At 40.7% G+C, this 14,068-nt stretch overlaps 1 protein-coding gene across 1 annotated transcript; it reads right to left on the bottom strand.

The window, feature by feature from the left end:
• Positions 1-1,676: 1,676 nt before the first annotated feature.
• LOC147260238 (long-chain-fatty-acid--CoA ligase ACSBG2-like) lies at positions 1,677-14,000 on the bottom strand. Its single transcript, XM_086206713.1, has 15 exons — positions 13,951-14,000; positions 13,076-13,150; positions 12,837-12,931; positions 9,669-9,955; positions 8,669-8,757; positions 8,088-8,208; positions 7,922-8,002; positions 7,660-7,809; positions 6,642-6,809; positions 6,376-6,557; positions 5,878-6,111; positions 4,795-5,012; positions 3,808-3,947; positions 3,483-3,726; positions 1,677-3,196 (listed from the first exon to the last, which is right to left on the bottom strand). Exons 2-15 carry the CDS (start codon positions 13,138-13,140, stop codon positions 3,105-3,107), a joined length of 2,166 nt encoding a protein of 721 aa, XP_086062839.1. The 5' UTR covers positions 13,141-13,150; positions 13,951-14,000; the 3' UTR covers positions 1,677-3,104.
• Positions 14,001-14,068: the final 68 nt, after the last annotated feature.

Genomic DNA, 14,068 nt, shown 5'->3' with positions numbered 1-14,068 from the left:
TAACTCTTGGAAAAACACTTTCTAGTTTATTGTTAATTATCATATCAAACAATCTCGTCCAAGTTAACACAACAAACCTTAAAAAGTCCTCCCTTGGATCATTTTTGAGGCTATAATTTGCTGGGTTTTTAAAGTAATAGTTCATCGCAAAAGTGTATTTTGCCCTTTAAGTACTCACAAATTGGTGTCTGGAACTCACAAAGAATTGCCTTTGAGCATGTTGATGCTGCCCTTTTAGATTTGCAGAGTGAATGTTGATGATGAAGTTAGCTTCTTGTGTTCCACAAGATATCAACAGGATCCATTTTTCTCTCTCTCTTGAGAAAAAAAAAGAACTTTCAATGAATAATGTGAGGAGTGTCTTTATCCTAATGGTCATCAAATCAGTGCAACATCCATCCATCGTCATCTTCCGCTTATTCCTTACTAGTAAGGGTCGCAGGGGGCTGGAGCCTATCCCAACATCTACGGGCGAGAGGCGGGGTTCACCCTGGACAGGTCACCAGTCCATCACAGGGCCAACATACAGAGACAAACAGCCATTCACACTCACAGTCACACCTCCAGTCAATTTAGAGTATCAATCAGCCTCGTCCCCTCTTGATGTCTTTGGACTGTGGGAGGAAGCTGGAGTACCAGAGAGAACCCACACAGGAACAGGGAGAACATGCAGACTCCACACAGAAAGACCCTGCACCCAAGCTGGGACTCGAACCTGCAACCTTCTTGCTGTGAGGCCACAGTGCTAACCACTGCACCACCGTGCAGCCCTCAGTGCAACATTCATATGAAAATAGACACATAAACACAGATACTTGAACTGTAACATATATTTATGTCATCTGCAAGCAATCCTTGTTTCAATAGCTTTGATACTTTGCATATGTTATTGAAATACAGAGTGAACAATTTTGTGCCCAACACTGACCCCTGGGGGATACCAAAAGCAATGTCCAAATGTGATGAGCAAAATATACCCAAAGTCACGAACTCCAGCTTAAATAAACTTTTAACAAAATCTAATACTATACCCCAAATACGGAGGGGTGGAGCCTATCCCAGCAGCCTTCAGGAGAAAGGCATGGTTCAGCCTGGACAGGTCACCAGTCCATCACAGGGCCAACACATAGAGACAGACAACCATTCACACTCACAGTCACACCTACAGTCAATTTAGAGTATCAATCAGCCTCGTCCCCTCTTGATGTCTTTGGACTGTGGGAGGAAGCTGGAGTACCAGAGAGAACCCACACAGGAACAGGGAGAACATGCAGACTCTACACAGAAAGATCCCGTGCTGGAGCTGGGGCTCAAATCCGGAACCTTGCTGTGAGGCGACAGTGCTCACCCCTGCTCCACCGTGGTCTTCTCAAGGTTTATCTGTGGTTTAAATACACATAATGACAGACAGCCCATTTTCTCAAGTGACCCTCGTCAGCAAGATTATCAATAATTGAAGAGCTAAACAGAAGCCCCAGGGAGCTTCTTTTGGACAGCACCTTTGTTTTACTGAGAACACTGTCATGGCAGTAGTTCAAACCCCTTTTAAAATGAGTGCACACATACAAATATGCGCCTACTTTTTCGTCTCAAGCTATATAATCACCCACCCCCCCCCAAAAAAAAGACAAAGAAATAGCAGAAACAAGGTTTCTCAAAATCACTCAATTTTTATTGACAATTTGATGGAAAGCCCCATCAAAAAATAAAGATATTAATGTTTTTCAAACTGTACATGGAGAAGCTCTGGCAAAAAAAAAAGTCAGCTTTAATCTTCTTAAATACCGTCCTAACACTTACTCAAACATTACCTTAAGTCTTCAGAACAATGAGCGGGTGATACTAAAAGCAGTAAAATGAAAATAAAAATCTCTCTCCTTCAAAATAAAATACACTTGCTTTCTACGCTTGCCAATTTATTAGGTACATCTCGTAAAACAATCGGAGTAAAATACAACAGCCCATCAAAACTACTCTTCATCAGCATTCTAATATTTTTATATTACTGTTATTGAAGTGGTTAGATAAAGGTTTTGATTTATTTGGAAAAGGTTAACAAAACATTGGGTACCCATACTTGGGCAAGTAAGTGATGATTCACCCAAAAAGTGAGTTGACCTTTCAAATACTCATAAATAAGTGTTTTGAGCTCTCAAAGGCATTTCTGTGCCTCCTGCATCAGACTTCAGTGACCTCAGCACGCAGGAAGAATCAGCCATGTGTACTTAGCTTGAAGCTAATGGCAACTTACAGCGATGATAAAACAAAACTGCCCAAAAATGATTATTTACACGCTATGAAGTGCATCATCCAGTAAATTCAACATCTTCTCCATCTAGCCAAGTGCTCAATGCGCTGATTAACAATAAAAATACGGAATGTAAAGAATTTTTGCACAATTTGCTGTTGCTAGCAATGAGCTTCAAGCTAAATAGTACATAGCTGGCTCTTTCAGCATACTGGAGTCACAATTAATTGCTGCAGATGTGAATAAATGCCTTTCTGATCTCATAACATTTATTTGTGTAAACTAAAAGAGTACAATACACTTCTTGAGTGAAGTACATCTTTAAAAAATTAACCAGCTCATACAAAGACATTGTAGAGATGTTGTATAATACTACTTTTACAATGACTAATAAACTAGCAAGTGTGTGTCTATGTGCTAACAACAAATGTGAGACATTTTCCGCTTGCAAGACAATGTGGCTTAAAGTTTCTTGTCATTGTAGTGCTGCCATGCTCCTGCATTAATGGCAAGGTTTGGCTATGATAGTTAAGTTTATTTACAAAAAGTAAACTGTAAAAGTGTATGTACATTTAACATCTTAAATATTGATTCAGAACCAACAACAAATTCAGTTTCTGGAAAACATTTTAAACGTAGCAGCAAAAACCTCCTTTCCTTTAAATAAAACACAATCAGATTTATTTCTGATCAACAACCTAAAATTAGAATCTTCATTTGCACTTGCAGGTCAAAGGTCAACATTAAGGTTTAAACATTTCTTAAGGTGATGTGTTCAAGGACAACGGAATGTCCACCAGCATGCCCCGAGCTGTCATGACTGTCATTCTTCATGACCGTTTTATCACTGTAGGGTCTACTGTTTTTCTGAGGCCACTTGGTACAGTTCATTGATGATCTCCTGGTACATCTTCACAACAACAGGCCTCCTCAGTTTCATGGTGGGTCCTGCACACACAAAGAGGACATGTGGGCTCATTCAAAGAAAATCTCCGCTGAAAATTCAGTCTCTGCTGCACGATATCATCATGTGATCTGAAGCTTTAGAAAATGTTTCAGAGGAGCAAATGTGCAGGAATGTTGTCTGGTTTGTGTCACAGTCACAGGTTCAAGAGTTGATTGAGTTTTCATGAGGTAAACGTGGCAGTAGATACTTCTCAATATTATGTAATGACTTTGTTCCAGTTTCAAAGGCTTGTAAAAGAAACAAACAAACGGAACGTCATCTACTTACCGAGTTCTCCTCCACCAATGGAGAAATCTTGTTCCAGTATGACCCACTTTTGGATCTTCTGAGCGTTGGATGTTGCTCGAGCATTGACGCGCTCAATGCCCTCCTGGATGGCTTTGTAGATGGCTGGCTCCTTGTTAGCCACGATCTCTGACACTTTTGTTGCTGTGACTCCACAACTCTGGCAGAATGCCAAAGCCTCGGGGGTCAGCTCATCTGTGGGCTCGCCATTATCATCCACGACACACTGAAGAGTCAGAGAGAAGGGTCATGTTTTCTGTGTTTGCGTGGCAGCTGTGACTGTGTGCAGGAGCAGCAGCCCAGTTACTTTGAGCGTGAGCAGCATGGACAGGAACTTGAGTTTGTCTCCGATCAGCATGGCGTTGCTTATGATGGGCGTCTCAGCCTTCACTGCATCTTCGATGGGCACAGGAGGGATGTTCTCTCCACCAGCAGTGATGATCAGCTCTGTACAAGCGAGAGAGTGATAAACGTGCGATAAATATCTTCAGTGTTGGATGAAGCAAAATGGAGTTCTGAGATCAGGGTCTGTGTCCACCAAAGTTTCTTTCTGAGGCCAGCCCATCTTTTTTTATCGTTTTCAATGCAGAGCTTAGTTTTTTCCCTGGCAGGTGCTAACCATGGGTATGTTGTCTGATTGGTTCTGACACCATACTGGTAACTGTTTCCTCTGTGGTTTTCAGGACAAAACCAACAAAGACCAACCATTACACCCCACACAAATGCTGACAACAACGGTGGAGGAGCACTAACTAGTTGAGTTTACTCATTAACACATGCTTGACTACAAAATCTCACAAACCCTCCTCCTTGCCCTTTTGACTACACTTGTGTGCTGACATTTTTTATCTTTTTACTTTTGAGGATATTACTTTTTTTAAAACATAACTGTAAAAACAAAAAACAGTTTGGTAGATACAGGAATTTATAGTGTCACTAAATCAGTTGTGCTCTGTTGATGCCAAAGTTAGCATTGACAATCAAAGAAAAACACAAGCTCAGAATGTGCCAATTTCAGAGAGAGTAAATATATTCTTGGGTGCAGCACCTTTATGACATGTTCCAAAAACAACATCTAGCCCCCGGAAGTAAAGGAAATGGAACAAGACCAACTGCCTCAACAAAGTTTGCATCCAATAAGCTGACAGCAGACTGTCTCATGTTGGGCAGCTTTCAAACGTATCAATACTGCAGGCATGGTGTCCCAAAACCTGAATGACTCCTCACTGAGGTGTCCCAAATGTCTCCCGTGGTCCTGATATTTAACAGTGGAGCTGAACTGAGCAGAACTCACCTTTTATCCTTCCTGTGATGTACAGGAAGTCATGCTGGTCAAATCTTCCCAGGTCTCCAGAGTGCAGCCAGCCATCATGGTCAAGAGCCTCTTCTGTTTTTTCTTGCATGTTCAGGTAGCCCATGAAGACGTTCCGCCCCCAGAAGCAGATCTCTCCATTCCCGTCTTTGTCTGAATTCTCCAGTTTCACCTTGCAGCCTGGCATCACCTTTCCACAGCTGGGAAAAAAAATCAGGAAATGATGACATCATCAGTTATCAATGATTTCCATACGTCAACGCTAGCAGCACTGTTAGGCTGTACTGAAGTACAGCAATTAGTCGAGTTCAAAATACACACACACACACACACACACACACACACACACACACACACACACTTTCAAATTTTTGTTCATGCATTGAGCATTGAAATTCAAACTATTATGCAAGAAGTTTTATACTGCTTTTTATGTTGTCCTTTGTACATTGTTGTTGGTGTTATTGACATTGTTACCATCCCATCCAAGTGATATTTATTATCTTGTTCTTCCTCTGGATGTTTTTAACTCACTCTTGTATTATTAAACAATGGGCTTTTCTATCTCTTCTGTCACTGCTGGTCTCTGAGAGTTACCAAACTGAATCACATTGTAGTACCGAGCGTAATTCAAAGAAAGCACACAATGGTTTTTATGCAAAATACCAATGTTAACATGCTGAAATTTAGAGAGAATTACGTTGAACAGTGTTATTCATTTTAGTTTCAAATGTCAGAATTCTATCATTGTAAATAGGACCAAATACGCATGAGGATGATGGGGAATTACTGAGTTTGTCAGGTCATCAACAAACGTGTTTTATGTTGAAATATTTTTCTCATATATCGTGGAGTGCCTGGACTGTCTTCCTGTCTGGTCCATCTTTTCTCTATGGCACAGACAGGTATCCTGTGCAAGAATTGCTACATTTTGCAAAAAGAATGAGAACATTAAAACAGGTCCAAATCCTATTCACTGCACCTCAGTATGGATAAGAGAAAACCACAAGAAGATTTTTTTCACCAGTTTGCAAACCAAACCAATGCAAAGGCTTTGCTGCTCACCTCGCGATGTGGTAGTCACTGTTGGTAGAAACGGTGTGAGGCCCAGAGCTTTCACTCATACCATAGAGTTCCAACAAGATGATGTTGAGGCTCATGAAATATTCCAGAGTTTCTTTAGTGATTGGGGCAGCACCTGTGAAGCAAATCTTGCAGCGATCCAAGCCCAGAGCAGCACGCACCGTCTTGAAGACCAGATTGTTAGCCAGCGTGAAGCCCCAGGGTACCTGGTTTTCCCTGTATGCCAAGAAAAAAAAAGAAAAGAAATGAAAGTGACACCATCAGCATGCCAAAGTAAACCATAATAATTTATGAGAAATTTCAAAACTGATCATCTGTGCCACAGCAGTTTGCAAAGGGCGGTGTCTTTCACAAACTCACGCAAAGAGGTTGACTGGTTCCACATATCCTTGCTGGATAACACAGGCATTGTTAAAAAATAAAAAGACGTAAACAGTGGCAATTATTCCCTGTTAACAAAGCTCCTTGTTGTTGTCTCACCCGTTCATGGCACTATAGTTGTACTGCAGTCCGATGGACTTCGCCCAGTCCGCCATTCTCCTCTTAAATGGGGATGCCTTTGCACCGACAGCTTTCATCTTCTCCTGCATCTTCTCCCACACACGAGGAACTCCCAGGAAAGATGTTGGATGCACCTCTTTCAGTGTTGCTCCTAAGGAGCCCTGGAATATGAATTGGATTATAATTACAACATTAAACAGCCTTTATTGACAATCCAGTATTTGCACATCAAAGGGAGTCTGAACCTTGAGGGCATCTGGCTCTGCGAAGTAGGTGGTCCCAGCAAACCGCATACAGATCCACATGTCATTGACTTGTGCTGCCACATGGCTGAGTGGCAGGTAGCTGATCACCACCTCCTCAGCATAGTTCAGATGGACCAGGGAACCTGCAGTCTTGGCTGTCCATGTAAGCTGAACATTGGCAGAAAGGAAAATTGTCATAAAGTTTTGTAAACTAAGTTCTGACTGATGTCAACCTGGTACACTAAAACATCTGATGTCTAATCTGTACCTGGAGTTCCCCAAGGCTTGATCTTGGGTCCTGTTCTTGTCATCTTGTCTCGTTATACCAATGCAGCATACTTTGTTGATCGTTGTAAGTCCAGTAATGTTCATACTTGTATTATTCTTACTGATTGTTTTTTTCTTCATAACCCACAAGATCATGTTTTTACATCTTTATTTTTTTTTAAATCTCCAAAATCAATCAAGAGTTGCAAATTGTTTTCAAAAAGAACCTGACAGACCAGCTAGTTCATTACATGTTTTTGGAAAAAAGCAAGCACTTACAAGAAATACTCAGCGGATGATTGAATAGCGTCTATCACGCAAATTTTAACCAGTTAGTTAGATAAACTCACATGGAAGCCAAAGTTATTCCGTCGAAGAGAGAAATAATTTTTTTCATCGAGTAAAGCAATCAGCAAAAAAATTACTTTCAAAGAGGAAGCGCGCTCAACCTCTGATAGAAGTGACGTAATAGCAGCATTTCTAGTAGCTACTTCAGAAGACGGCATTGTTATTTAAAAAAGTTTCACTGTCATTACATATAAACCACACCTATAACTTGGCCTAAATCACTGTTGGTGTGGACACAAGCGGCTGTTTTAAAGCCTGGCTGGATCGATTATGCATGAAGTCGTGATCTAGTGAATCCAGCTGCCTTACCTGTCTGAGATCAAATGAAACGAAGGTATAAACGACATCTGAATGGAGACTGGTCATGTTAATACACTTAAAGTAACCTGCTCTAATTACTCACATTGTCATGACTCAACATGACACCTTTAGGGTTTCCAGTGGTTCCTGATGTATAGATGAGGGTACAGCACTCGTTTGCTCGAAGACTGTCAATCATGGCATCCAGCTGCTCATCAGGCACGTCCTGTCCCAGCTTCATAAACTCTGTCCACTACAGAAACAGATGCAAGAGCCTAACTGAATTGAACCTGCAACATCTGAGCTCAGTCACAGTTCTGTAATGATGCAGTTATCGTCCCAACCAGTATGGCAGGTAAACGTACTGTATACAGGAACGGCGCCCTCTGCTGCAGCTCGCCTTTGTATTGGACGATGGCTTTCAGAAGAGGTAGTTGATCTTTGACCTGTTGGCGCAAGTCAAACTTTCAAGGAAGTATTTTGACGGAGCAGATCTACAGTAAGGGCTGATGCTGTATTATAACTCTGTACCTGCAGGATTTTTTCAAGCTGTTTGTGGTTCTCCACAACCAGGACGTTGGCCTCGCAGTTGGCAGCCACATACTGGCAAGCTTCAGGCGAGTTGGTGGTGTAGATGCCAGTTGCCAGGCCCCTAAGACGCAAGTCAATGGAGAATAAAACTATCCTGAACACAGATTTGATTCAAAAAACAATCTGTTCTAAGATTGGCAGAAAATTAATCTGCATCTCTTTTGATAACTGACAAATTGTTTATTCATTTAAAGCGACGTTGTCCAAACTGAAGCTTCTTGAATTTGAGGATTTCTTCATCATACAGTCCAGTTAGATGAACATTTTTTTTAAATATTTGACGGCTGTTTTCTGTAAACGTTGAATAAACACAATATCTTTGTTCATGAAGCTTTGAAACACATCATGGTTTTTTTCACTGCTGCAACCAACACGGATGTGGAGACAAATTTATGCAGAAATTAGTTGCAATTATCTGCCACACATGAAAAAATCCTCAAAAACTTGAAGTACATCGTGTCCTACCATATCTAAAAGCAATCTGGTGCGCTCCAGTTTCAGCTCCCTCAGTGTGACCTTACCCCGCCAAGATGCAGCCAATGTCTGCGATGAACCACTCAGGAGAGTTGAAGCCAAGGACCCCCACGCCGTGGTAGCGCTCCAGCCCCAGCTACAAAGGAGCATATCTATCTTTAATGGCACAGTGCCTCCATTACATTTGACCTACTTTTACAGTAACTACACTTGATGGGACGCAAACATCATGGACTGTGAAATGGGAGACGTAATGCAAGCTGTGAATTTCACACGCCCAAGTGTTAGTTTTCAGTAACCTGTTCTCACTCTTACGAGATTACAGTGTGAGATGAAACAGTACAGATGGCAAACCAGGCAGCGTTAGCAGAGCATTTTCATTTTTTTTTTTTTGCTTCTGTGGGCTTAGAATGACTGATGCAGCCAGTAGTTTGACCTGCTGACATTCAGCTGCAAGAAGGTTTGCAGGTGTTCTGTTCCATACAACCTACAACCTGCAGCTTTTTATCCTGCATCTGACAGCTTGCAACAAACTTACTTGTCAAGGCGGATTTCACATCAAGAAATAAAAGAGCCTATTAACTTAACAGAAAGAACCAAAACCAGGATAAGCTAACATGCAGTCGGTTTATTTTGACTTAATTTACCTTAATCTTTTAAAAAGCCTGGTTTATTTAGCCGTTGATAAACCAGACTAACAACAATATTCCCCTGCAATAAAAAAAAATAAAATAAAATAAAAGGAACGGGGAAAAGAAGTCAAGTCCGGTGAAATTCTTCAGAGCATCCCTGCGAGAGCTAATTAGTGTTTCCAACAAACTAAATTACATTTCCCTTTTGTAAAGAGGTTGGGTGTGTTAGGCATTGTTAGACTCGACGACTTGTTTAGATCAAAACATTGTTCATCTAATTCTTACACTCCTGAACAGGTTTCATTCAAAATGAAACGAACTGAAGTACACAGAAACATGTGTCACAGCTCCAGTGTTTACTGACTGCGCTGTTGTAGTTCTCCGCATCCATATTTAAATCCATCGACAGACAAACCTTTAGAAAACTTTTGGCAGCTGCTCGACACTGTTCATAGTACTGCCTCCAGGTGAGGGTGACCCACTGGTCCTCTTTCTTGGAAGCCAAGGCTGGGTGATCCCCGAAGCTTTCTACCGTCTCCAGGAACATCTGATGGATTGTGATGGGAGTCTCTGATGCCGGCCCTGAGCCCTCCATCCTCAGCCTGACTGCTTTGTCTCTGCTGGTGCTCCATAGTTGGTCTGCTGGGGCCAGAGTTGTTGCTACATGTGTCGTTGGCAGGGGAACGGGCTTCGGCTCCTCTGCTTGGGGACAACAGGGACAGCTGCATTTACCCGCCATCGGTATCAAGTCAAATTAAGAAGACGAACGCCACACCAAGAAGACAGAGCAAAGTTGCACTTGAGGAGAAGAGTGAAGAGTGAGCTGTGGCTGCAGACATCTCTAGAGCCCCCTGAGGCTTCAGGATTCACTGTTGGTGTAGCAAACAGGTGAGTGTTACCTGAGATGAGGTCGGGAGGTGTCAAATGTCACTGCCTACCTGCCAAGCAGGTTTGGAGGGAGGATTACAGTTTGCACACAAAATGATAAATATTAAACCGAGATGAACAGCGATAGTATTATGGGCCATTTATTTTCTTAAAAATGCACAAGGTTGATTCATATTCCTGCCGTTGCTTGTCAGCTTCCTTTTAAAATTTGTCAAACCAACTTCAACCCTCAGTTAATTTAGAAGTTTTTCATCTCTCTGTCTTTGGCTGCAGGTGCATTTTTGTCTTCATATCAGAAGCATGCGGTTTAAATACTTTGTCAAGTGTTTTAAAATTTGACCCCAGACTGCACCTTTAAAATCTATACTGATAATAATCTGTAACTATCCTATTGTTGTGTTAATGATTGCACATGAATGATTCCATATTCACTTTTTCGACTGTGTGTACGTGTTAGTGTGCGTGTGTGCGTGTGTACGTGTGTGTGTGTGTGTGTGTGTGTGTGAATCATTCATATTAGAGTAATTTCACTTCCTTTTTACACACAATATATTATAAATACCAGTTCTTTGTATGTTTCATTAAGGTAAGAAAGCATAAAAGGACTTTTTCTAAAATCTCATAACTTAACCGTTTAAACAAGAGCTGCCGTTACGTTTGATTTGAAATAACAATAAAGATGATGATAATAACAATGACAGGACGGATAATTAAAAACCTACAATAGGAAGAATAATAAGTAGATACATATTGAAAAAAATACACTACTTTTTGCATTATTTATTGAGTGGTAAAAAAATGTATCTTTTATATGCTGGATCCCTTATTTTTAATAATTCTTTCCACAATCTGATCAGGAAGCGCAGTAACACTGCAGGATGTCGGTCTGATGTAACATTGCAGCTGGTCATAAACTGGATGTTCCTCTATTAAGTTTCGGTTTGGGCTCTCTGAGGGACGATGTTTGGGCACCGCCTATCAAGACTATAGAATAGAATATAATAGAGTACTTTTATACTTGTATTGTTATATTTGACCTGCCCATTTTTTTCTGTTTGTCGTTTTGCGCGAAATAATAAAAGAAAGAGAATGTCTGTGTTTCAAATATTAGTAATCACAGTAGCTTTCACAGAGTTGCAGCTGCTTTCATGAACGTTCGGAGCTGTCAAAGACCAGAGAGCGGAGGGTAATCCATCTCCCTGGGAACCAGTAGATCTTGCTGACTTACATTCGACTGGGCTTTATTAAGCACAGGTTTAAGTTGTTGGTCTGACACATAAATGCTTCCCCCTTTAATTCCAGAGGTCCTGTTCCTCTTCTCACACATCAAAAACTACATTCAGGAAAAACTGAACAAAAAAAAGTCAGTTTTCACTGATGCTGATTCAACCTGGAAGCGCACCGAACAAAGAAGTTGTGAACTTTCAAAAATTCTCGTGGTCGCTTTTGTGCCTTAAACTGCACCGATTCATTGTATGTCAGGTCAGCTGTGTCTGGACCAACATGTAATGCGCCTGCAGGCTGGGGATGTACCCAGGTTGCCTACGCTGACTTCACATTAGTTCTGTGCAAAGCTTTTTACTATAATGTGAAAATCAATGACCTTTGAACTTTCTACCACTGAAGGGGGAAAAAAACACCCATTTCAGACTCGTGAAATTCAATAGAAACCTGCAAAAATGCGGAAATACCTGTCGGAAGAGCTTGCGTTTAATTATCATCAATTCACACAATACTTGACGTGAAACTTGTCTGGCTTTGGGTAATATCCAATGAATCGAAATCGATCTGTCTGTGTTTTATTTGATGACTCTGACCCTTGAAAAGAGCTTTGCAAATGATTGTTTTTGTCTTTGTTATCTAGATAACTTAATTAATATATTTCCACGGATTTGAGGTAAATTCTCACAGCCGAACAGTCTTTGAAACACTTGCACATGAAGAATAAACAGGAAAATCCATGTCAAAATTTGTCACAATATTTTTAAGTAAAATCAATGACAATTACAATGCAATACTCATTTATTAAAGTAAAACAATATGAACCTATTTTTTCCTCAGTGAATCCTAACTGAATCCCATACACTCTAATGTCCAGGTATTTGTCCAGCAATTTTCCACAACCTTTCTGAAATGCAGTGGCTTTATTTGTTTTGTTTTTCTTACTTTTTTTTCAGGCCTTGAAATTGTATTTTTTCCAAATTCTATGACTTTTGCTGATTTTTTTGTTGTTGTTGTTGGCTTTAAAACTTTTTAAAACAGTTGTTTATTGCATCTCTTACAACTCTTTTTCAGGTTCAATGTTTCCAGAGTAAACACTGAACACAAAAGTGGTGCTCCCTCCCCCCAGCAGCTTTTTTACAGGCCTGAAATGGATATTCAACCCCAAAAAAACAGAGAAGAATCTGCAGTGTGTAAAACACTGTAATATTCACAGATCTTCCCTCGGTGAGTTTGATCCTTTGCAAGGTTGAGTGAAAATTATAGTTTTTGTGTAATCCTGCTTCTGGTCAGATAGAAAAACAGACAAATGCAAATAAAAATTAAATCTCCACAGTGGAGGTCATTAAGCTGTTGCTTGTCTCTGGTACTGTTACATTGGATTAGGAGCCATTGAGACCTCCTGTTTTGTCTTCAGATCAGAAAAAAGCCTTTGGAATCAAATTAGTTCCTCTTTCTCACATTAGACTCTTACCTGATTTAAGTCCTTCATTGTCAGGTGGTTCAGCAGCGATGCCCCCATTCTGGGTCACTTTGTTCCCTGCGTTCTCTGACTCTGTTGAAGCTCTGCTGATGGTGAGAGCAGAAAGGGTCTCAGTCTTTACGTTTGTCTGATGGGAAGGAAGACTAAGCTGTTCAGAATTGATCAATTAGATCCAGAACATCATTGTGTGTGAAAATGATCATGATATCTAACTTTGTTTTTGTTTTTACCTCTCAATGAGACCATCCATGCCTGGGACCCCATTGCTCACAACACAATTTCCTTGCTCGCTCATCTTGAATTTGCTGGAAAATAACAGGAGAATGATGTAAAAACACTCCTTCACTGAAGACCCTTGATGCGGATGAGATTATGAAATGGCAACTGATGGCCGATTTATATGAGATGACACTACCACAGTCATTGCAACAGGCTTGAGCCAATGACCAGCAACGACAGTGGGATTCCTGTACAGCACTGGTCTTCATGTCGAAACTCTGATTTTCGTGCCAGAAAAAATTGTGACATTTTTTTTCTTATTTTGCCCTTAGAATTTGGGGACAATTTTAGCGAATGATCGCACTTAGAAGCAGGATATGCTTATCTCACTTATTACTGATAACCAGCAACTGAGCTTAAAAAATATATTAAAGACAGAGGCCCCTGCTGTCTTGCTTCTCTACTGGAGACAGAGAAATTCTGCCACCTAGTGTGTATATACTGCAACAGAAGAACCACATCACCTGTACTTTAAACAATCACATCTATCTGAAGAGGTACAATTCAGTTTAACAAAGGTTCTTGACGCATTCGCTGACATTACAGATAAAGGATATCACATGAGATTAAGATCTGTCCTCTCAGCTAACACTCTGCTTTTTTAAGATAACTTTGGTCAAGATTCCTCCAGGCCAAAGTTCATGTGACTTACAAAATAACAGTGAGGCAATATGAAGTGGCGAAGGCAAAGTCGGGATTATGCAAAGTACATTTTACTGAGCCAAAAAACAGAGATACAGACTTCAATACAGACTTCAGAACTACCTGGAGTGAAGACCTCCAAAGATAAGGTATAAAGGTCAAAGAGATGATGACGGAAACTCACATATAGGACCAGCTGAAAATCCACACAACGTCAAGATAAGATCCAGGAGGCTTGGGAATTCATGTGTTCTACTATTTGAATAAGTTTTAACCAGAGCTGATGATGAGGAAGGGGGTTT

The sequence above is a fragment of the Aulostomus chinensis genome, chromosome 6 (genome assembly GCF_037954235.1).
Source record: "Aulostomus chinensis isolate RoL2024-O1b breed Wild chromosome 6, RoL_Achi_v1.0, whole genome shotgun sequence".
Classification (NCBI taxonomy): domain Eukaryota; kingdom Metazoa; phylum Chordata; class Actinopteri; order Syngnathiformes; family Aulostomidae; genus Aulostomus; species Aulostomus chinensis.
Note: the sequence above shows the minus strand (reverse complement) of the source record. Positions and strands in the feature narration are given on the sequence as shown.